The 22873-nt window shown below is 41.5% G+C and overlaps 1 protein-coding gene across 4 annotated transcripts in view; it reads right to left on the bottom strand.

Moving 5' to 3' along the window:
* Nucleotides 1-492: 492 nt before the first annotated feature.
* SETBP1 (SET binding protein 1) overlaps nt 493-22873 on the bottom strand; it is a 351819-nt gene continuing 329438 nt past the window's right edge. For all 4 annotated transcript variants that reach the window (XM_061613538.1, XM_061613531.1, XM_061613544.1 and 1 more), the window contains exons 4-5: nt 13458-13631; nt 493-7750 (exon numbers count right to left, since the gene is read on the bottom strand). In XM_061613538.1, coding sequence (XP_061469522.1) covers nt 7206-7750; nt 13458-13631 — 719 coding nt within the window. In that variant the 3' untranslated portion in view covers nt 493-7205. The remainder of the gene's footprint in view (nt 7751-13457; nt 13632-22873) is intronic.

Here is a 22873-nt window from a genome sequence, read left to right as displayed (position 1 = left end):
TCAACTCAGGATGAATGCTCCTTGAACAAGTTGCCGGAAGGAGCCCTTCTGCTGCTTGTGTCAGCCAGGAAGTCACAGGGCCAGGCTGAAATGGACTGGGAGTCTTTGATTCGTGAGGATGCAGGCAAGTCACCAGTTGATACTTGCAGTCGTCAAAGGATGAACTTGCATGTTTGAACTGAGTCAAACAGTGAAAGAGTCAGCATTCAGAGGAAGGTAGCCAGCATTCCTTCTGAATAATGATTTACCACATTTCCAGACTTAGGTTTGCCACTGCTCTTAGAGAAAGAGGCTTACATTACTTTAAAAAAAAAACTTTTAAAGATCTTTTTTTTTAAAAAAGAAAAGAACTAAACCCCAGATTCATCCATGACCACAAAAGAGGGCTGCTGAGTGCCTGCATTTGTATCCCCAGAGCTATTAAACTCCTCAGTGATGGGAACCAGATGGAAAATAAGACAAAAGAATTCACAACTCATGGTAGACTGATTTGAATTCCTTTAATTTCACACAATGAATAACATATGAATAGGATTAACTTTCCCCCCCTTTTTTCTGGTATTTTTTTTTTTAATAGTTAAGTGCTCTATACTGTGCTAACCTGATCTGGTAGCGAAAAGACTGGAGCGTCCTTTTAGAAAAAAATGTTTAAAAACCAACATCTAAAATCATGAAAGAGCATGACAATTTAGCATGCCAGATGTACCTAACCCTCAAATAACAGCAAGTCCGTATCCGTTTTTTTAAATGTACAAAAATGCTTCATGAATAAAAACCGTTACAAAAAGAACATTTCAAACAAATGTACAAGTTTTTTTGTCTTGCCTCTATATTCAATAAAATACAAATACATTTTTTTGCTCTAAAATATGTTTACATACAATCAAAGTAGAACATGCAAATTACACGTTAAAAAAGGCTTTTAAAAACCACTTATGAGTATAAACTAAAAAGTAGCCAGCACAACTTATAGAACAATTTTGTGCCCCATTTTTGTAGGATTTTTTTTAAATTTTTGAAATACAGTATATACATATTTAACACTTTGTGTGCATTTAGTATTACTATTTAAGAAACAGCATTTAAAAAAAATAAACAAACCTTTCAACATGGGGTTGTACCATCCCCTCCCCCAATGTTGACAAAATTGGCCTTTCTTTTAATTTTCTCCCCTTCCTTTGAAAGGGGAAAACAAACTTCTAAATGATTTGTTTTATTACAGTATAGGCAGGCATTTTATGAAGATCCTCAATAGATTTCTTTGTTGAAATGTGCTTCTGATTAACAACCCAATCCTGACTTGCTGTGTTAGCAGTTTAAACTGTTTGAATGGAGAAAAGCCAACAGAGAGACCAAGGCTTCAAATAATAATGTTATCCCAAAATTAAGAAGGTAGGAAGGGCCCTGCTGGGTGAGACCAAAGGCCCATCCTGGCCAACCTGACACCAGCAAATATTTATATTTCTGCTTGGGGTGTAAATCAGTCATGGCTGAACCTTAATCTTTTTTGGGGGTGGGGGACATGTCTAAATTGAAAATATCACTAAATCTGTATGTTAGAAACAGACCTCATTCTGGAGGGCATTTCTATTGGAAAACTGAAAGAAGAGCATGCCCTTACTAGAATACAGAGCTGTATTAAACTTATATGAGACTCTGGCCCCACCCAAATTTATTTGAAGTAAAAAAAAATCATAGGTGGTGAGGGATGGATTTTGGAGCATCTTTATCGTGACATTCCTCATGGCCCAAAAGAGAAGCATTGTAAATGAACTGTATTGTTCTTAGAGCAAGATTATGCTTTTCATCTTCTGTCATTTTATTGATGCCGACGCCTCAGTGTTGCAAAATTTCTGTATGTATATCCAACCAGTTTTTTCACTGAGATGATTTCCTTTCCCTTCTCTTCCCTTTCAAAAACATCTTAAGTGGGGTCTTTGAAACTGCAATACAGAAGTTGGTACATTCGTGAGTTATAGGAACTCAAATCGCCCTAATTTGGTGAGGGGGAATCTGTGCAGATTTCCACCTGCACATCTGAATGCACATCCACATCTTCATCGCAATGCTCGTCTGTGCACCGAGTTGCCTTGCATGTGTCTTTGGATGAAAAGCTGGATCGAGGCCAGAGACCTGATTCCTGCTCGCCATTGCAGCTTCTCTTTTTTTGGAAAATACTTGGGTCTGACAAATGCGTTTTAAGAATTTGGAACATCTCAACTAAGGAAATGCTGCAACGGGATGGGATGAATTTTTGTTTTAATTTAAAGAGCACACCATGCAGATTGTGTAATACTGTGCAGCCTTGGACCCTAAAAATGATACCCTGAACAATCTGCATACAGTACATTCCTTTATCTTATTATCCTGTCAGTGGCTTTTTAATTGTATTGATAGGCTACGTGACATGCAAAACACTAATCTGTGGTGCCACCTTACAGCATCAGCTTGCTCTTGTACGAACGATGCTTTCTAATCCTAAATATTACAGCAATTGTCCAACAACATCCGGAGGGCACCAGGTTGGCGAAGGTGGTATTGTAGCCATGTGCTAGCCATTGGCCAAACAGACAAACATGGGCTGTGGCATTACCTCACTTTATTTGAATGTTTTGTTTCCAAATTCTTGTGGAAAAGCAATAACCAGGAAGGCTGCCTTGTGTGGGTTGCTATGAAATTTGGGGATTCCAGATAAAAGCCGATGGCTTTAGTGTGGCTCACCCTTGGGGTGGAAAGCCCTTTCTCCTCCTGTTTTAATAATATTTACATGGGAGGAGGTTGAACATAGGGATGGTTTTGCAGGCCAGTCGTTAGATGCTGGCACTAGGCTAAAATGTGATATCAAGACGACTTGCTGAAGAGACGTGGGCCAAAGGATAGCCAGACCTTCATAGTCCAACTCTATGCATGTTTACTTGGAAATACATCTCACTGTGCTCAATGGGGCTGCACAGCTTGAGGCTACAATCCTATACACACTGGCCAGGCAGTAAGTCCCACTGAACTTAATGGAACTTCTAAATAGACATGGATAGCATTGCACTGTTCAGTGTTATTTTATGTGCTTGCATCCTCTTTATTGTTACTGGATGGAGAAGGTAGATCTGTAGTGCCTGGTCTCAGGTAGCTTACTTTCCTAATAGGAGAGTGGTGCACACTAAAGGATGACATCACACATTCCGCAGTGGCATATGCACGCGTGCTTCCTTCTGTACATCTGGCATGAAAACAGTGGTGATCCTTTCTCTGTAATATACTAGCTTGGTTTTCTATCTGCAGATGTAAAAGATTTTTACATGTACTGGTTAACAAAAAAGAATGTGTGAAGGGATTTACAATGGCAAAGTGGCCGCTCCAATGACATGGCAGTTTTTTTGCAGATGCAGACCAAAGTCACCAAAATGTGTGATAACTCTGCCATGACAGCTACACACAGGCATGTTTGTGTATGCCAAGGTATTAAGGGAAACTCAGGTACAAAAATGATGCTAATTTGGCCTTAAAAGGACATGTGATGGTTAACAGATTCAGAAGCAAACATTCACCTGTTTGTCAAGTGCTCCTTAATGCCAAATCAGTCAGGTGCTTTTTCCTATATTATTGTTAATGTTTTCATTGAAAAAAAAAGTGTCCTGTAATATGTGGATCGAAGGGAGAGGGCCATAGCTCAGTGGTAGAGCGTCTTGCTTTGCATGTGGAAGGTCCCAGGTTCAATCCTTGCAATCTCCAAGTAGAACTGGGAGACAGACTATGTTTGAAATCCTGGAGAGCAATACTGAGTTAGATGGCTGACTTGGTATAAGGCAGCTTCCTAGAGCTGAGTTCAATGGATCATAAAACAGATGTGCACAATTTGTGACCCAGCAAGTCAAAACGGTAGCCATTGGCCATTGGTAGCATGGTGGCCTGTCCAGCAGGAGCTTGATAAAGCAGCTGGTTTTGTTGCTGTCTGGAAGTGGTAGTTATTAAGTATATGGCAGCACTTGCCTTGTTGTCACAACTTGTACAGCCTTGCCATAAAACAAGACACAGAAATGCAGTGAAGGGCAACTTAACTGGCCATTGTGGTCTGGATATATGCATCACTAAGTTGCAGTATGCACCAGCATCTCCAAATTTCGAGACCCAGATACGTACTTGTCCTCCCACTCTGACATTACAGACACATTTGGGGGCGATGCATAGCAGTGCAGGAAAATGTAATCTGCAAAGGATTATTCATGGGAGAAAAACAATAGTCAGATGTGGCAAAATCATCATCATCTTTCAGGCACACTTTTAGACTGTATGGGAGTTTGCCTAAGGTTTATATGGATCATGGTGAAATGGGAACTGGGTGGAGAATGGAAAGTCAAGCCGGTCCAAAGGACTGAAAAGCCATTATGGTAATGAGTGCTGAGAGCTAGAAGCTGATGGAGGTTTGATGGATGGAAGGCCTGGTGGGAAGTGGTGAAGGAAAACAACTATGGTTTCTGTATCCATACATTACTGGAGCAACATGAGGATAGACTGCACTGACACGACCTCGATACTAGAAAAGTAGAGTTTGAATGGAGACTTGTAAATAAGTTGAAGCATACCGGTACAACTTAGCAAATGTGATTCCCGAACACTTCACATTCATTTCTGGTACCCTGATATCATTCAAAAGGAGCACAGAAGAGTGGCCCATGTGAGTGAGGTGCCTCATTCTCTTTTGTGGAAGGCTCCATCACATGTGCATGAAGCCTTTTCTCACACTTAAGAGGCGACAATCTGGGATCATATAGAGACTGATGCGCCCCACTGGAACATATAACAGGAACATGTCTTGATGGCAATTTGCAAGTAAGTCACGGGAATATTCATACAGGGTTGTATTCAGTTAAGTCCTACTCAGAGTAGACCCAAAAATTAACAAACCTGTTTGTCATGTTTATTAACTTCAACGGGTTTACTCCTAGTATGACCTGCACTGAATACCATCCATTGCTAATAGGGCTGGGGAAAGGGTAAGGGTGGTTTCTTTTTAAAATAAATGTTCTGCTGATTATAATTTTCTCTCCTAAATATTCATTATGTATTCCCACCCCCTGAAACCCGACCCAAAAATTAGCTTGTGTTTTATTGAAACAAGTCCTCCAAGTTTCTCCAGTATGAGCTCATAGCAGAAGTTGTGCCATGCTAGGATCTCTCTACAATGATGAAATTAATGGGGGAAAGGAAAGGAATTTGTCAGGCACCTGTTTTAAATTTCAACAACTAACTTTCATTATTTTTTTAAAAAGAGAAAGTATTATTACTGCAATCAAGTAATATTTTCAGTACTTGATTTTAGTCTGCACAGCGTTGCTTAAATCAATAATTCTTAATTTGGCTATGGCAAATTGCTTCATATATAGGATGGTATTCAATGAAATAGGATTCATGCCAGCACAAGAAGACTCTTCTCTTTGTCCCCATACGCTTTTCCCGCGCCATTCTCAAATCTGCTCCACAGGGTTGGGGAATCCCCGAACAAATTTAGGGGGCACGCAAACAGAGGAGAGGGAGAGAACATTCAGTTACGCAAGGAGAAATCCTGCACTAATGGAACGTTCAGCTTAGCGTTATGTTGAATACAACCCATATATATATGTATTTAAGCCTAAAAATTATGTGGATAAAAGTACACTTTGAGTTTTAACTGGACAACTGAAACGGACAATTTAAAGAGACAATTTGCCACATACAGTTTGTGTCCATGCAGACTGGTTTCTTCCCTTTTTTATAATTAATTACATTATGTACAAAAGGAAAAAATATTTTTTAGTTTATTAAGGCAACCACAACTTGGCAGGGTGGGGTGAGGGAGTGTTCAAAGTGGCATTAATTTAACAGCAGTGGTGATATCCTTTGAACATTTAGGTTTTTATTATTTTAGATAAGAACACTTTACTCCTTTTTATTATTTTAATTTTAGAAATGCCTATCGAGAAGTGATATATTTCTTCCTCTGGTTTTATTCTGTGTGGATTATTTTTTTTAAATGACCTCCGCTATTTTCACTGTAGAAAAATAAGTCAAGGCATTGCTACACTGTTTGGACATAATCTTGCAAAAATGTTTGCCCCACGTTTCCCACTGATGTGCCTGGGGCAGCAAATGTTTCACAGGCTTGTATCCTCCCTGGATTCCTTGCCTCTTTAATCACCTCTACATTCCTGCTGTTCCAAGCCCTCTTCTGCTCCCCAAATAAACTGGGCCACTGGTGAACCCTTGCTTCCATCACCAATGAGATTAGTGGGAAGACCATGTTAGTGAAAAGTTGGCTTTTGTTTTTATGTGAAGCACTCTGATATTCTCTTATATTTTAGGATGGTGATTAGAGATTAATCTTGCTCCATAAAGTAGGGCTCCACTTGTCTCGCCTATTTTACTTGCCCTTTATTTATTTGCAATGGGCAAATTACTGAGGGTGGAGGGGAAATTATAAGATTGAAGAGTAAGCAATTCAGATCTTGGGATTCAGTTGCATGAAGCCTGCAGAGAATTTCTAAAAAAACCCAAAACAAAATACAAACATTTTCAAAGCAGTTTAAAACCAAGAGCACAGTTGAGGAATTCACACTTTTGTTTGAAAGATTACAGCAATTTCCACTCTTTAGGGTTGCCAGCTTTGCTCCTGGTAGAGGCCCTTGTGCTTTAAAAGGTGCATGGCATGAAGAAATCTGATGAGTGCAATTTTTCCCCTTCATGGAGCAGCAGTGACTGCAGAAGTGGCTGCTGGTGGATTTCTCCCTGCAATGCATCTATCAAAAGGGTCTTGAACTTCTATGAAGAAAATTGTTGACAATCCTATTTGGGATACTACTAATCCTGTTATTTGTGAAGCTCTAGTGACGTTGGGTGGACCCCCTTCCCTTCTGAGACACGCAAATAACAAAGCTGATTTTTGTTAACAGAAAATCTGCAAAACGGATGGACTCACTAGCTTTGAACATCTCCCCCAGTACCCCATCCCCATTATCAACCTAAGGGCTAATGCCAAAGATCTGTTATTGTTATTGTAATTATTACTGGTCATTCCTATCTGATTTTTTAAAATGGCTGCTGTGCTACTGAAATACAGAGCAAGTCTAACACTGTGGAAGATGTCAAGCTGGCCTGCCCAGCTGAGCACTCTGCTCTGTTGGTCCCAGGGTGCTAAACATCCAGCACTGTCTTTTGCGTGGCCATGTCTGTCACTAGGCAAGGGTTTCGCTGTCGCATCCTCTAGTTTTCCGGTGCCTTTTCACCTTCACTTCATCCTCCTCTTCCTCTGGATGCTGCTGCGACTTATTTTTCCTTTTTCCAACTCTTGGTGGCCGTGAAGGAGGAGGCGGTGGTGCAGGGGGTGACTGGGATGTCTCTCGGGCCATGTGTATTACAGCCTCAATGGTGGCTGCAATTGTATCTTGACTGGCTGTTTGTTCCAATATTAAAGGATTCAGTGTGAATCTCTGGCCTCGTTTGCAAGGCAGGTCAACACATTTTTCCAAAACTGGCATTTGGTCTCTGGAGTCTTCGTCAAATGAGAGAGGCTGCTTCCGGGGACGCCCACGCCTCTTCTTGACAAAGTTATTGCCTGTCTTTGATTGTCTCTGCAGCCGCTTGGCTTTCAGGATTTTGTTCACATGATCCAAGTTCTTCTTTGTGGAGAGAATCTTGGTGTAGTTGCACATCTTGCGCACCTCGCACTGGATTGCTTCGATCTCACAGCGCTTGAATCGTTTCTTGAGTGGCGAGCTGGCTGCACGAGAGAGGAAACAATGATGATTAAGTTCAGGATCAATTGAAATTGTCACTCAGGGCTGTGCAAAAGAACTGTTGGAACATGATTAATGCCAGCCAAAGTAAAGATTTGCTGGAGCTGCAGGTTATGAATAATGGTGCAAAGATGGGAAACTGCATACAGAAGAGAGTAACAGAAAATATTTCAGAATTATTTATTATACAGATCGTCACACAAGAACAGCAATTTATGTGATATTCCTGTAAGCTTGCCATTAATATCCCTTTTGTAAACAGCCTGAATTAATGAATTAAAATTAGTAACATTCTAGCAATGAGATAGTGTTTTTGTTTCCCAATATTGTTGGCTCTAACTTTCTTACAAGGTACGAATTCTTGAAACATTAATAACTTTTTGATTCCTTCCCTTCTTTGGAGAAAAAAAGTTTTCAGAATTTGTGATTTTTGAGCTCATTGGCAGAGCATCTACTTTGCGTATTGAAGGTCCCCGGTTCAGTCCCCAGCATCTCCACATAGGGCTGGGAATGGTCTCCTATTTGAAGACCTGGAGAGCCACTGCAAGCAATACTGAGCTAGATGGATCACTTGCAACTTCCTGTGTTCCCAACTTCTGCAGACAGGAAGATAGGCTGGCTGGTCTGTCAATTAGCAAACTCTGCTCTCCCTTTGGGAAGGTTAAGTAGTCCTTCCCCTCCGCCCCCTCCTCCACTGCTACAAAGGGTTGGAAACAGGAAGGGGAGGTAGTCAAAACCATCTGTGTTTTGTGAGAATTTCTTGTAACCACTCACAAAACTCCTTGAGGTCTAGCATGCATTTGCAAGGGATGCCTGAAAAGCAAGGTGGGTTTTTGAGGAGAACAGGGTGGTATTTGGCCATCTTTAGTATATCCAGTACTGGTATCCACAGAGAACACTGAGTTTCTGATAACTGACCCAGCATCTAGCATATGGACCACACATTTATTTTTATTTATTTACTTAAATATTTATAATCCACACTTTCATAAAAGTATATCAAGGAGGTAAACATTAAAAGAGAGCCAGTGTGGTGTAGTGGTTAAGGTGTTGGACTATGACCTGGGAGACCAGGGTTTGAATCCTCACATAGCCATGAAACTCACTGGGTGACCTTGGGCCAGTCATTGCCGCTCAGCCTCATGAAAACCCTTTCTTTGTTCTTTGGCTTCTGCAAAGGTCTTGTATAAACAAACCCAACCCAAAGCTACAATACAAGGAACAGAAGCGAGTCCTAAGAAAACAAACACAGTCGTTTGCTCATGTATATGAATTTACATGGCTGGACTTCCAAAGCCTGGTTTTCATATCTTTGTTGTTATGTGCCTCCAAGTCAACTACGACTTATGGCGACCATATGAATCAGCTTCCTCCAATAGCCTCTGTCATGAACCACCCAGTTCAGATCTTGTAAGTTCAGGTCTGTGGCTTCCTTGATGGAATCAATCCATCTCTTGTTTGGTCTTCCACTTTTTCTTTTTTTTTTTTTTTTCAATAATTTTTATTCAGATTTTCATAAAACATACAAGACAAAATCATAAAACATTCAAAGACAAAAAACAAAATCAAAAATAGTTAAACAAAAAGAAAAAAAGAAAAAAAAAAAAACAAAAATAAAAAATAAAGAGTAAAATATTGACTTCCCATTTGTCAAAGATCAAATCAGTTATAAGTCTATAATATATAACAATCCTGTCTCTTAAGTCATATTATAAAATCACTTTCCTCCAGTAGTTATCTTACTTAATCATCAAATCTCATAAACATTACTTTATTCTTTCCACAAAAAGTCAAAGAGAGGTTTCAATTCTTTAAGAAATATATCTATCAATTTTTTTTTCCAGATAAGCATATCGATTAATCCATCTCATTACTAATTATGATAATCTTATTGTCATAACCATAGTCAAAATAAACATTTCAATTAATCCATCACATCAGAATCTGTTAGGTTCAATAATTTCAGTAGCCATTGTTCTATTATCTCTATTAGTTCCATTTTCCATCTTCCATCTTCAGTAGTCTTGTTAAGTCCAGTAATTTCAATATCCAATCTTCCATTATCAGTATTCCATAATAATCTTGCTGTCAAAGCCATAGTCATATAGTAAGAGTCTGATGGGAATTACCTCTATCCCAAATATTTTCTTGCCATCCATTCTGAATAGGTTGCTGAAATACTGCTGTAAAATCATATCTCTGTTCTTTTTTTCAAAATGCACTGGGTCATCTCTTAAAAGTTTTTCCATTGTCACATGGCTGCAGTTAATTCCATAGATTTTCTCTATATTGGGCTCCATCCCATCATTCCAGTCCAGAAGATTATCCATGCCATTGATAACTTTATCTCTAGAATCTTCATTCATTTCTTCAGAGATAACATTGAGTTCCAAACAATAGATTTTATTTCTAAAGTCCATAGACTCCAAATCTTGATCCTGTTCCACGTTGGTTCCAATCTCCGGGATCTCCTCTCTCACAGGGACCCCTATTCCAGTCTCCAGGGTCTCCTCTCTCACAGGAACCCCTGTTCCAATCTCCGGGGTCTCCTCTCTCACAGGGACCCCTTCCAGGGTCACCTCTCTCACAGGGACCCTTATATCTTTAATCTCCTGCTTCATTTTACTCAATTCAATTTTCGTTATCTCAATCTCATCCATTATTTTCTGAAACATAGTTATTTCCAGATTTTCAGCCACTTTCTTAATTGCCATTTTAAAAGAAAAATATAGGAAAACCACTTCTTATTTCAGCAACAATTGGGTTAATACTCCAAACTTGGTGACATCACAGTATAAACAGTGCAGACAGCCTTATCTCTCCAATAGTTAAGTAAACAAAATGCAGTTCCCAGGATCGAAACAATTAATGGCAATCGTCAAGAAACAGATTCGTCAAAATAAAATAGACCAAAAAGAGAGTAGTCTCAAAACAGTATAATATTTTTCAAAATAAAAATCTGGAATAGAAATCCCTCTTCTGTGTATATCTTTAGAATGCAAATCCAGGACAGCTTTTTGCAACAAAAACAGAGATAAGCTATTAATTAGTGCGTAGCAGAGAGAAGCTATGGCTCCCCAGTGAGATGTCAAAAACTGATCAATCTGGCAAATCTCTTTTAAACAGCAACAATTTAAGTCAAGTAAAAGAAAAATATAGAAAGAAGGGTGCTTGCCTGTTAGTGCGTTCTCTCTTAGAAGATAAGATGAACGTTCGCTTTAACAGATAGAGCTTGCTGTTGAAAATCCGTCCCACCTTCGTCGGCTGGACCTCGTCCCATAAATTAATGAGATCTGGTCGTCCCAACAAAAATAGGCTTTGAGGTTAATCTCTTCGTTTCTCCCTACCCGGGAGAAGTTTAATCAGTCAAAAAAAAAAGAAAAAACTGACTGATATATCTGAATAAGCTTCTTTTGAGGCAGGAGCCCGTCTCAAAAGCAGGCACAGGCTAAGTCACCCTTCCCGGAAGTCGGTCTTCCACTTTTTCTACTCCCTGCTGTTTTTCCCAGCATTATTGTCTTTTCTAGTGAATCATGTCTTCTCCTTATGTGTCCAAAGTATGATAACCTCAGTTTCATCATTTTAGCTTCTAGTGACAGTTCTGGTTTAATTTGTTCTAACACCCAATTATTTGTCTTTTTCGCAGTCTGGGTGACAAAAACACCAACAGTTTAATTAGACACGAGCTGCGCAGTGAAGTCCACCCATTTTCTGAATCTGAACAAAACATATGAGCAGACTTTCCCCTTCTTGGATCTGTGAAAGATTCACTGGCCATAGATTAGCTCTTCAGGCTGTAATTCTATACGCATACACCTGGGAGTAAGTCCCATTGAACTGAACGGGGCTTACTTATGAGTAGACATGCAAGGGGATGGGACAACATTTGGGCCTTTTTAGTTTAGAGAAAAGGCATGATGGGAGTGTATAAAAATTATTCGTGGTGTTGAGAAATGTTTTTCTCCCTCTTTCATAATATTAAGAACTCAGAGACAACCAAGGAAGCAGAATGTCGAAAGGTTCAGGACAGACAAACGGAAGGACTTCTCGACATAGGTTATCCCAGTTCTGCCTTTGTGCTGGAATTGTTCTTAAATGTATTTTTTATTGTTTTATCGCTTCTTTGTTTGCCGCCCTGGGCTCCTTTCGGGAGGAAGGATCAGAGATAAATTTAATATATAAACAGTTCAAACGATGGAATTCCCTCTCACAAGAGGTAGTGATGGTCACCCAACGTGGATGGCTTTAAAAGAGGTTTACACAAATTCATGGAGGAGAAGGCTATCAAAGGCCACTAGCCATGGTGGCTATGCTCTGCCTCCAGAGGGAGGCAGTATGCCTTTGAATACCAGTTGCTGGGAATCACTCGTGGCGAGAGCGCTGTTGCACTCAGTTTCTGCTTGTGGGCTTTCCTTAGGCGTCTGGTTTGCTGCTGTGAGGACAGGATGCTGGACTAGATGGGCATCTGGCCTCATGCAGCAGGACTCTTCTTATTTTCTTATGTAGGGGAGCATGCTATTATTCATTATTTCCCTTTTGCCCACTGTTCCTATTAAAGAAAATACTCAGAGTTGCCAACGGCAATAAACTGCAGGAATCATGAGCTAAGCAAACCCACACATATGCCTCCTTCTCAAATATCCCACAGGATCCTGATCCCCTCCCCTGCCTTAACCAGTTACTGATCCATAAGATCCACTCTTATCTACATGTGTTTTGACACTGTCAAATAACTGTAGAAATAAAGTGAGGCGGGACTTTTCCTTACAAAAGCCATACGGTTCTGCTTCACCATGGTAATTCTATCTTTCTACCAATTTCCCCAGAACAGGTGTTAAGCTAACTGGCCTGTAATTTCCCAGATCCCCTCTGGATCCCTTTTTTAAAAAAATGGTGTTATGTAATCCACTTTCCATCGGTCTATGTTGCTCAATATTGTCTCCACTGAATGACAGCCACTCTCCAGGATTCCAGAAAGGAGCCTTTCCTAGCCCTACCTGGAAATGCTGGGGTTTGAACCTGGGACCCACTACACGCAAAAAAAAAAATCCTTACCATGGAGTTATGGCCCTTCTCCAATGGGCAATGGTGACAGTTTTTGTCAGGGAAAGGTGCCGGGGAACTGGCACATCGTAAAGGGAGCGGACTTGTTAGCCTCAATCTTGCTGCTCCACAGCACCCCACCTGGCAGGAAATGAAACTGCAACCAGCCAACCCAAGAGGTATCAGGTGACCAGGAAATCAATAAAGATCCTGCTGGTCCGATATAAGATATCTCCAAGGCTTAGCACCTCAGTTTGGGCAACTTGTTCATGAGAGAGTGTGCTCAAGAGACTCTTGTCTTGCCTATGGCCACCAGCTCATCCTTGACCACTTCTTCCGCCCGTGGCCTTCTGACCCTTTATGTGCATACCTCGGAATCTGATCCTGTTGGGCCGTGCCTTTGCCTCTGACCCCGTTGAGCTCCGACAGTCAGGAGCAGTTTGGGCTGCATCACAGAATCCCAGTGCCCCTCTAAGCTTCCCTGAGGATGTTGTTGCTGATGGGTGACAGGAGCAATTGCTTCATGGGGCCTCCCTCAAGAGTGGTAGTGATACCTGCAACAAGATGCCTTCATTTTTGAAGGCATAGTACAGCTACTCTCATAGCACGAAGTCTGGAAACTCCTTGAGCTAACTTGAACATAGTTACCTGCTTCTGATGCTGCTGCTGTTGATGAAGGTAAAAGAGAGAATACCGGGGTCGAGGACATCACAACGCTATCAAGGGATGCTGGTTTCCGACGAGTCATCACAGAAGAAGCAGAACCCTCCGTTTTATTATGCAGCGAAGTATGGTCGGCTTTTAGGTGGGAACCGGCAATTCCTGGAGAGCAAATATACAAATAATTAATTATTAGGGTGGAAATCAGCAACACCTATTAGTCTTATCAGAAACATACAATAAATGCCCTGCTGTGTTTCATACAGAACCGGTATCCCAGAAATTCCTGCTTGCAAATGTGCTTTTAATAACACAGTTTTGATACTAGTGACAATTATGATTTTTTTTATTGGGCTTCAGTCAGTTGGGTTTGCTTCAGGACATAACATAAACATTGATTCTCAGCCAACACATTATTGCCTCACAAGTCTATTTTTAAAACAGTATGAGAAGATTACAATCGTATCGCTATTTGGCGTTGTTTTTCCATGTGCCTCCATGCATGCTTGTATCTATCACACAATCACAAGGACTTTAACAGACAGAAATATTGTTATGGTCCAACCACTTACTCTAAAGCACAATCCTCCACATATTACCAGCCCAGTTTGTGACTTCTCACTACACCAGGGCAACACAAATGATGGTTATTTGACCTGTGCCTGGTACTACTATGATCGTTCCTGGACTGGGAGGGCTTGACCACAGTAGTTCAGGCACTGGTGACTTCAAGAATGGATTACTGCAATGCACTTTATGTGGGGCTTGCCTTACGCTTGACCCAGAAACTGTAGTTAGTGGAGGATGCTGCAGTGAGAGTGGTGACAGGGTGAGACCATGTCAGCATATAACACCTCTGCTCAGAGATCTGCACTGGTCACCGATTTGTTGCCAGGCTAAGTTCAAGGTGTTACTATTGGTATATAAATCTCTTAACAGCTTGCGGGATAGCCTTACCCCATATATGCCACTTGACTGCTTCAGTCTGCAGAACTGGCACTGTTACAGGTGCCACAAAATATTAATTCTGTACTTGTAAGAAACTGTTCTTTTAGCATGGCAGCACCTACACTTTGGAACTCCCTGCTTACGGACATCAGGTAGACACCTTCCTGTAGTCTTTTTGTAACCTGCTTAAAATATTTCTGCCTAGACAAGACTATCCAGACATGTAGATGTTGATGTGTTTTCATCTCTGTTGATTTTAACTGTCTTTCAAATGTTTTAATTACTTGTTTTTACTAATAATTTTAATATTTCTTGCAAATTGCTTAGAGATTTTGTTACAATCAAGCATTATGTGAATTTTGTTAAATAAAATAACAACATACAAAAATGCATATATGTGGAAATTGCTTGCAAAAATGTGTATATTCATCAAAACTGCCTACAAAAATGTCTTTATTAGGAAAAAAAATTCTCACTAAGATGCTGATGGATTTTCATGAGGATTGCTTTTTAAAATTTGCATATTACTGCAGAAATATGGAGAACAGAATTTAGGACTGGAAAAATGAGAAATGGAGATAAACTAAAGCTGACAGATTCATCCATCCCTGACTGCTGCTACCTGCACTGAAACAAAAACTGGGATTTTTTTTTTACAAATGTACAGACTCTATTGCAGTGATGCGCAATTTTGCCTTGCAAAGCCCAAGACCCCATTGCTGATGATTTGAAGAGCTTTCCTACACTGATTTCAGATAACAAAGCAGAATGCACAAACAACATGAGATTGTGTCAGACACAGCACAAACGTGCAGCAAATCAGAGTCATGCCAATATTTCAAAGATGGAAAATTTTTTAGCGTGTGTGTGCGTGAGAGACAGCACTTGTATTTAGAATATAATAATGCTAACCACCTCCTGGATTTAACATCTGTTGATAATTAAGCAGAAGATCCTGTATAAAAAGCCCTATGAAAACTAGCAGCTGTAACCTCTTGACCTCCATTGATAAAAAAACCAACCCCTAATTCCCTCCCCCCCCCGCTTCACCCAGGCCTCTGTGAAACTGTGCTTCACCATATCAAGAGGCAGCCATCCATTTTTCAAAGGTAATCCCTCACAAACCACTTACCCTCTCAAAATCTCTACCTGCACACAGTGTTTGCATTAGGGACCCCTTGATTTATGGGTCCCTTCTCCTTGGATGTAGAGGCCTACTTCCTGTTGCCGTGGTTACTTGGATCTCGGTTCAAGGTTAAACTACTCCCAACTCAAAATCAGTGGCAAGCCCAAGCATCTAACAGCCAGCTTTTATTGACTACCCTAGGCTGCTTCAAAGGTCAAAGACCAGAGTGCTGCTGACTCCCTTCAGGGGGAGTCAATATTTTCAATATTTTTATTTGGTTTCTTCCAAGGAAGTTTGTGTCTCTGTATGTGTGTCTGTGTGCACACATAGGCTTGGCTGCCACCTATCTGGCCTTTGCAAGGTCACACAAATCGTTGAGGAACAGGATACTCCTGGGGAGCTCTTACAAATTTGACAAATGACTTCAAAGAACGCATTGCCTACCCCTCGGCTCATCATTAGGCCCACTGGTTTTGTGTCTTGAGAGGTGACTTTTTTTTCTCATTTACCATTGGAAATGCAACCCACACCTCCTTGGATGCTCAGTCCAGATGGTGGCAGGTTAGGAACTTATAAAAAGAAGTAACCAGATTAAAAGGAAGAATTAAAGTCTGACAAATATTAACATGCCACATGCTGGGAGTTTAGGGAGGCCATGTGTCCTATTTTATTGACCGATTGATTTCCAGCCCTTCCTCCCAGTAGGAGTCCAGGGTGGCATTTTACAGTTCTCTATTTGACGGTTGTCTGGTCTGGGCCACATCCGTACCATACATTTGAAGCAGTATTGTACCACTATAAACAGTCAGGGCTTCCCCCAAAGAAGTCTGGGAACTGTACCGTGTAAAGGGTGTTGAAAGCTGTTAGGAGACACTCTGTTCCCTCACAGAGCTACAATTTTCAAAGTTCCCCGAGGAGAGGGACTGGTTGTTAAACCACTCTGGGAATTCTCTTGGAATCCTTCCTTTACTCATTAAGGAGAACCAGTGTGGTGTAGTGATTACAGTGCTGGACTACGATCTGGGAGACCATGGTTCAAATCCTGATTCAGCTATGAAGCTTGCTGGGAGTCACAGTCTGCTTAGCTTACCTCACAGGGTTGTTGTGAGGATAAAATGGAGAGGGAGGAGAGCCATGTACACCACTTTGAGCTCCTCGAAGGAAAGTTGGAATATAAATGGAGGAACAACACCACTAATTGTACAATAACTAGTGATGGCTGAAAAATTCAGTTCAGTTTACATTTAAAGCCGAATTGATCAAATTCACACTTTTCAAAACATTATGAGAACCGAAACATAGCCATCCTTCAAAATCTGCACTTTCCCAAATTTTGCAATGCAGTTCTCCAATCAACCAATTTTTACAAAAATGCATATATTAAGGGAAACTGCACAAAATAACTATAATGGAGAAAATAACTCATAAAAATGCATTATATTAGGAGAAATTGCTTGCAAAAATGTGTAGATTAGTAGTAAAAAACTGCCTACAAAATGTGTTTATTAGGAGAAATTTGCACTAAAATGCTGAAAACTTTTCATGAGGATTTTTTTTAAACAATAGTCCTCTCACATTTGCTGCAGCAATGTGGAGAACTGAATTTAAGATTAGAAAAACGAGAAACAGAGAAAAACGAAATTCAACAGATCATTTCATCCACAACGACAATACCAATTGTAGCTCTGTGAGGGGAAAAGGGGTCTCCTAACAACTCTCGGCACCCTTAACAAACTACAGTCCCCAGGATTCTTTGGGGGAAGGCATGACTATTTAAAGTGGTATAAGAGTGCCTTAAATGCATTATTTATTTATTTATTATTTGATTTATATCCCGCCCTTCCTCCCAGCAGGAGCCCCAGGCGGCATGTATGATGCAGATGTGGTGCAAGTCCAGGTTAAAGATAAAGAATCTCTAAGAAAGATGAGCCAGAAGGGTCTTGAAGTTGCCTGTCAACAGATAGCACCACCTGCACAGCAGACTGCGCAGGTGCACAGGTAATCTGTTCCCCACCCACTACATCGTTATTGTGAGGTGGGTTGCATTTCTATTTAGATAATAATAATGTCTAAATTGGCACAGATCCATATAAATTAACATATGTAAATATGTTCCCTTTCTGGTCCTTTTCTTCTTCCTCTAGCAACACATCTCCTCTGTTCTGACCACCCTTGTGTAGTTTCACCTTTCCCCCAGCCGCCGGAAGTCAGCCGAAAGTAAAAGAGTCCATGGCTCAGTTCATTGGATACAGAAGGTTCCTGAAAGTTCAGTCCTGGATGTTTCCAACTAGAAGGACCTCAGAGCTAATAATAGGAAAGACAGTAGAAATCCACTACCAGTCAGAGGAGACAATGTTGGGCACGACTGACAAATAATCTTTTCCTATGAAACGTTTCTGAAAGAAACTCAAGAGTTTGTCAAGCAATGTAGTGTGGGGGTCTACTTGAACCACTTGTGATTCTTTACTGCTGGACGAGGTGAACTCTTTCAAAGTCATGGGGAAGGGCTGTAGCTCACTGGTAGAGCACCTGTCTTACATTCAGAAGGTCCTAAATTAAATCCCTGGCATCTCCAGGTAGGGCTGAGAGAGACTCCCTGTCTGAAACTCTGGAGAACCACTGCCAGTCAGTGTAGACAATACTGAGCTAGATGGACCAATGGTCTGACTCTATAAGGCAGCTTCCTGTGTCCCTACGTTGCTAGGATACGTCAGAAGGCACATGGACCTGCCACCTTGCTGAAGCAGGTCTGGGTCTCGTCAGTGATTTGATAGGTGACTGCCTGTATACCTCCATGATGTAAGAAAGATGGCATACAATTGGAAGAAAATATAAACAAACAAATAAAGCCACTTCTTATGTCCTTAAGCAAGGATGCAAACTCAGGATCACATAATCACAGACTCGCTATCCCATACCTGTTTAGAGATCCTGAATATGCATTCTTTTTTCATTGCAAATTTAAAACACATTGATGGACCACAGAAGTCTTAGTAAAAAAGAAAAGAAAAAGGAAATAGGCCTTTGAAAACTGACTCCAAGACACCCCTGTTGTGTGAGAAGTGGCCAACTGACAGTAAAATCCAGGCCAAAAGGCAGCCAGTTCTGATCAAGCGAACTCAAGGTGATGACAGACATACCATGTAAAAAGTAGTGTTTGAACACACATTCACTGCCCGGATTCTCTGGAAAGCAGAGAATGGGAACCAAACCACTGCCCACAATATACTTTAGAATGTATGCTTGCCTTCACCAGCAGAGAGAGAGAGAGTCCAGCTGGGAGAGAACCCTGAGAGAGAAGGAAGCAGCAGTCAAAACTGTCTGCTGGAAAAACATCTGCCTGAAAAGTCTGCTCGGAAGCGGAGGGTGCTTCCAGATGAGGGTTTAATTTGCAAATGAGTTGTTGACAACAGATTCCCCCCCCCAGGGTAAAGCCAAGTTAAATGGGGAGAAAATATGGGGTAGTATTCAACTAAATATTTGTGCAAGTGGAACAACTACTTCTCCTTTTCATCTTTTTCAGGTGAGGCTGTCAATGTGCTGAACCGATGCCCGGCTGTGACAATGGACTGGATGAGAGCTAACAAACTGAGGCTCAATCCAGACAAGACTGAGATGCTGTTAGTGGGTGGTTCTTCTGACCAGATGGTGGATGCTCAACCTGTCCTGGATGGGGTTGCACTCCCCCTGAAGGAACAGGTTTGTAGCTTGGGAGTACTTTTAGAACCATCCCTGTCACTTGAGGCTCAAGTAGCCTCAGTGGCACGGAGCGCTTTCTACCAACTTCGGTTGGTGGCCCAGCTACGCCCCTATCTGGACAGGGACGACCTTGCTTCAGTTGTCCACGTTCTGGTAACCTCTAGACTAGATTACTGCAATGCGCTCTACGTGGGGCTGCCTTTGAAGACGGTTCGGAAACTGCAGCTTGTGCAAAATGCAGCGGCCAGATTGTTAACACGGACCAGGGGGTCCGAACATATAACACCGGTTCTGGCCCGCTTGCATTGGCTGCCTATATGTTTCCGGGCTCAATTCAAGGTGCTGGTTTTAACCTATAAAGCCTTACACGGCTTGGGACCACGATACTTGATGGAACGCCTCTCCCGATATGAACCTACCCGTACACTGCACTCAACATCGAAGGCCCTTCTCCGGGTGCCTACGCAGAGGGAAGCCCGGAGGATGGTAACAAGAAAAAGGGCCTTCTCAGTGGTGGCCCCCGAATTATGGAACAATCTCCCTGATGAGGTACGCCTGGCGCCAACATTGTTGTCTTTTCGGCACCAGGTTAAGACCTACCTCTTCTCCCAGGCATTCTAGCATTTTAGCATTTTAGTATTGTAGCATTTAGCATTTTAGTATTTTTAGTATTTCAGTATTTTAGTTTAGTATAGGTTTATTTGGAAATTTAATGAGTTATGTTTTAAATTGATCAATGTGTGGTTTTAAATTGTATGTTGATATTTTGATGTTGTGAACCACCCAGAGAGCTTCGGCTATGGGGCGGTATAAAAATTTAATAAATAAATAAATATAAATAAAACTTCTGCTTGTATAATGGGACTTCCCCTTTCCTCCCCCCCCGTTCCACATTTCCTGCACTGTCCTAAAATCTGATCTGGAGGGTTGGGGGCATCCCTAGAACAGATTTTGGGAGCATGGGGTGAGAGGAGGAGTGGTGGACAATGTTCCGTTGTGCAAGCAGAAATCCTTGTGCTGATGGCATGTTCACCTTAGCATCGTGTTGAATACAACCCTGTGGACTGGCATTTTGATGACAACAACATCATGTGGACGATGAAAAAAACTTGCATGCACGAGGAACTCCAGTCTCATAATAAAAACCTGTCTGAAAGCACCCTGAAAAAGCCCCTGCCTCAATGCCTAGCATGGAGGGAGAGTCTGGTCTATGTGCCAGCTGGGGCTGATGGGAATGCAGAAGACAATATTTCAAGGGCACCAGGTTGGGGACAGCTGATCTAGTCTGTAGCAAAGGGAGAGCAGAAAGAACTCTGTTCTCACTGCTTAACCCTTCTGCTTCAGGTTTCTCTCTCTCTGCTAAAAACCTTGTCTGTGAGTCTCACAGCCTGCGTCACTGACCAACAAAAGAAAGCAAAGGAGCTGCACAGGGACTGGCACCAGGGCTGTGGAGTCGGTATGTCAAACCTTTGACTCCGACTCCTCTATTTTTCTACTGTCCGACTCCGACTCCTTCATAAATGGCAAATGTATATTAATGTATTACTATTAATAAATTAATATTAATATCAAAATATTAATTTTATTTGGAAGTTGGAGTCAGTACATTTCTACCGACTCTGACTTCACCCAAAATTGCTTCTGACTCCACCCAAAATTGCTTCCGACTCTGACTCCGAATACAGCCCTGACTGGCACTGTGGAAAAAGCTCCTGCCAGCAGTGGTGGTTGGTGGCTTCATGTCAGTGGGGCAGTGGAAACTGTTCCGGGTTTTAGTCTGAACTTTTAAGGAGTTTGGACTAAAACTCGGAGTGGATTCTACTGCCCCACTGACATGGAGCCACCAGCCACTACTGCCTGCCAGAATCCAGCAACTGAAGGTTACCAGCTGAGCCCAAAATCTGAGAAGTGCCTGTGTTGAGCAAGTTTTGGCTAAAGAACAGAGGGATTTAAGCAGAGGTTGGATGGCCAGCTATCTGGGATACTGTAATTGCATCCTCTGTTGGAGTTCCTCCACTAAGCAGCAGAGGTTGACCTCCAACTATAAAATTCTGTGATTAGAGAAGGCTGTCAGGTGAGACTAGTGCTTGAGAGCTATCTTAATGCATGCCTACACTAAACAGGGGCTTCAGCCAAACATCATGTATTGAGAGGGATAGGTGCGGTCCTCCCCCATCCGTGAATTTAGTGGATGTATGAGAGCAGATGGGAGTGCATGGGGGCTAGAGACACCTGCAATTGGAGGGAAAGGCTGCCAGCCGAGACCAATCAATGCTGTGAATCAACTGTTTGTGCAGAGTGTGTGTACAGAAGGGACGTTTTAAAGGCCTTGGGAAGCTGTTGGATTAGAGGGCCTATTGATTTGGGCGATTTACACATGTTCATGCTTGTGTTAGGATATGTGAGTAGCTAATACCAACAACTTTGGATTTAGGAACATCTATCACATGCAAGTCATATGTGTTCTGATTTCTCATCTCCCCCCCCCCAATAAATAAATAAATCTAACCCGTTTGGGAAAACATCCAGCAGTGTAGATTTTTCTGCTTGAAATCCACACAGTAAAGGTCTGCGGACATCTATCAAGGGAAAGTCCAAAAAGAGTTTATTCATCATGAAATGAATAGCTACAGGCCTCAGTAGGGATGGGATCCGCTGGCTCAAAAGCATTCCATTGACCTAACAGGCTGGTATCGATTCAAGTTCATTCTTTTGTCTGCTAGCTGCTGCTTTTCCTGATCCGTTTTTTGCCTTGCAAAAAAATACTGATGTTAATATTTATATTTTGAAAGGAAATATTGATAAAAATATCATTCTTAATATCAATATTTTAGAGGTGGATTTTTTTTTTAAAAAAATCCATTTTCGAAAATAGCTGTGAAAAATTGCTACATAAAAATCCAATCCACAACAATAGATAATAAGCAAATTAATGGAAAATTTGGTGCCAAATCCAAATTGGTTGGAATTCTAGCACATTCCTAGGGCACAATCTAAAAAAATCCACTAAAACCCACAACAACTTTGCTGGTAGGATGTAAATCAACTCTGGTCCACGCCCTGGTCATTTCTCCTCTACATAATTGCAATCTTCTCCTTTCTGGTGTTCCACTTCTCAGCTCAGTCCCCTCATTTATTTATTTATTAATTAATTATTTTATTTATACCCCACCCTTCCTTCCAGCAGGAGCCCAGGGCGGCAAACAGAAACATTAAAAACACTTTAAAACATCATAAAAAGACCTTAAAATACAAAGCACTCTGCTCCCAAAACCATTCACCCCTCTCTCGTCATTCTGATTATGTGAGGCCCTCCCTACACTGGCTTCCTGCTTACTTCTTAATCCAGGCCATTCCTCTGTATCATTCCTTTCAAAACCCTCTGCGGCCTTTTACCTCATTATTTATTTGCTCTTATATCCCTATGAATCTGTGCCCACGACCTTCGAGCTCTTCCACCTTCTGCAGTGTGTTGGTTTCTCTTGCTCCACCCAAAGGCCACATTCACCCCAGACATTTGTCCCACTCTAAACAGTCATGGCTACCCCCAAAGAATCCTGGGAAGTGGAGTTTGTGAAGGATGCTGAGAGTTGTTGGGAGACTTTTATTCCCCTCACACAGCTCCAGTCCC

Source organism: Rhineura floridana, chromosome 1 (assembly GCF_030035675.1).
Source record: "Rhineura floridana isolate rRhiFlo1 chromosome 1, rRhiFlo1.hap2, whole genome shotgun sequence".
Taxonomy (NCBI): Eukaryota; Metazoa; Chordata; class Lepidosauria; order Squamata; family Rhineuridae; genus Rhineura; species Rhineura floridana.
The sequence above is the reverse complement of the archived record's forward strand: the minus strand, read 5'-3'. Positions and strand labels throughout refer to the sequence as shown.